At 38.3% G+C, this 2386-nt stretch overlaps 1 protein-coding gene across 1 annotated transcript in view; it reads right to left on the reverse strand.

The window, feature by feature from the left end:
• The window catches only part of IPO7 (importin 7), a 36308-nt gene that overhangs the window by 23263 nt on the left and 10659 nt on the right, over window positions 1-2386 (reverse strand). Inside the window, exons 3-4 of the mRNA XM_027884550.1 lie at window positions 1719-1872; window positions 1242-1400 (exon numbers count right to left, since the gene is read on the reverse strand). Coding sequence (XP_027740351.1) covers window positions 1242-1400; window positions 1719-1872 — 313 coding nt within the window. The remainder of the gene's footprint in view (window positions 1-1241; window positions 1401-1718; window positions 1873-2386) is intronic.

Consider the following 2386-nt stretch of genomic DNA (forward strand, 5'->3'; position numbering starts at 1 on the left):
AATCCTGAGGTTCATCTGCCGGGGCCAAGCACGCTTGGACGGTGGCAGCGAGGTCCTCAGGACGTAGATGGATTGCCTTACAGGGCTAGCGAGCTCCATCTGCCCGGGGAGTGTCCTAACCGGGAATCGAACCCAGATCTCAGCGTTGACAATGCTGTGGTTTAGCCACTGCACCACCAGGGACACTCATAATACACTACCAATGAACACCTCATGATTTATATCTCACAGATCTCTGCAGCATACTTGGTTCAAGATGTTTAAACTGAAAATCAAGTGAGAAATTAGTTTGCTTTCCTTTCCTAGCAGGACTTGCAATTTTTAGCCACTAAAGAAACTCCCATATGGGATTACAAAGGTCTTTATAAGCATTCCTGTAAAAGTGTTACTGAGGAAGTGGCATTCACCTGGTTTACACTAATTTATGTAGAAGTCATTACATTACACAGGGAAATTATTCAATGTAACACTTTAAATCAAATACTTGAAACAAAAACATTATGCACACTAATGCTTCAAAAGAGTAAGTTGGATTCCATTGGTTCCACTACTTCAATTCCCTGGCTCCAGGACTGTACTTTTCTCTGACCCAGCTCAAATGAGCTTCCTCCATAGCAGCAGCAGCAGCCAAGCCCCACAGAGCTGCTCAAAGTGCAACACCAACTTCAAAGCTCTGAGCAGACACAGATACAGAGCCAAGAACATTCACATATCCCAGCCCAAAGCCTTGATATAAGAGCACAGTGGGCTTTGATAAAGGTACCCTGATGGGTTGGATGAGGCTATCAAAGTCACCATTCCAAAGACAGTCAACTAATTCTGAGCTTCCTGACATTCCAGATTTCACACTTTCATATGTTTATTGTCACCGAGTACTTGAGTGCAAATTGTTTAAACCTGGTTTAGATAATCATTGTCTGCAAAAGTTATGATTTTGAACAGACTTTCTTGCTGCTATCAATCCATAAAAAACAACTAACAAATGAAGGCTTTAAAACATCCTCTTTTTTTCTCATCTCAAACCTTTAATGAAGGCAGTATTTCCTGTAAATTTTAGTGGAGAAGATACATGAGTCAACATCTGCATGGCAAGTATTTAAAGAATATTTGCTAAAATTAGACTTCCATCACCTTTGTGCAGTCCCACAGACAATTCTATATAGTTACAATATACACAGAGAATACAAAGAACACGCACTAATATATCAGTTCTGCTGGGTTTTACGGTAGAAAGAACTTACTCATAGTTTTTCACGAGTTGATAAAGACAAAGAAGAATTCCAAGCCAACAAGCACTGTTGTCAGACTGGAGATAAAATCCAATTTTCTCCACAACTGCAGTCCAGCGACTAGGATAGTCATACTTGATAATGTGGTGAATGCAAGTAGTAAGTTGTACTCTAGAAATCAAAGGCACAATAATTAAATTTCAGTCACTACTACTATTTTAGTAATATTCTTGTAGTGTTTAAACAGTGAATATTGTCCATACTTAGACTTAACTTTAAGTTTGGCTTAGAAGGTTTAGGTTCTGTACTTTCTGTTTCATAGTCTCCATTTCAGGAACCTTAAATTTCTACATGCCACACAAGCTGAAAACTACTTTTCCATCTACATTAATTCTATGCTTGGGATACACAGTGTATGACAATGATGCTTAGCACCCAACAGTCAGAATCCACAGGCAACTAATTCATAGAGAGGCTCAAACTGCTGACCTGATCAGCTCAGGAGAGTGGATAATGGCTTCTACAATATTCTCACGAATACAATGTCTATCTTCTTCTGGGATGGAGTAAGGTGGGATCTCGCCTGGTGCAGTTTCGCGGTCTGGCCAATACTGGGTTATCATATTTTTCAAGTAGATAACCCCTGTGAGACAAAAGTGGCAAATCAGCTGGCAGCCATTCAAAGTACAAAACAAACACACATCTTGCAAACAAATCTTTATTAAAACAAAACTGATGGAAACTACTAAATCATTGACCCTTTCTGAGTAGGAGAACTATACAAACCAGGTAAATTACTAATCTAGTAAGTTACTAAATTGATACTCTTTTATCCATTTATTGTGATGTATTTTTGGTTCTGTAAAGAATGTGTTTTCGTATAAAAATACTAAAAAGTATTGCTCGTATCCGTGATCCAGATAAATAGTTGTGGAACATTTTAGGAACACACTTCAGAAAAATCCTTCATAATTATTTTCTCAGTATTTTCATTAAAACAAAGCTAATCACTGCTAATGATGACCTCAAACATCCCTTGTAAGCAAAAAAAATTTAATTAAGTTTGTGATACATGAGTGAACGCTAAAGAGAAACAGAGCTCCTTTATACCAAGGTTACGGGCCACATCAATTTGTAGCAATCAGGCTTCTGGCACA

This window comes from Empidonax traillii, unplaced genomic scaffold (assembly GCF_003031625.1).
Source record: "Empidonax traillii isolate 1590-97213 ecotype Southwest subspecies unplaced genomic scaffold, ASM303162v1 scaffold148:size1803964, whole genome shotgun sequence".
In the NCBI taxonomy this organism is placed as follows: Eukaryota; Metazoa; Chordata; class Aves; order Passeriformes; family Tyrannidae; genus Empidonax; species Empidonax traillii.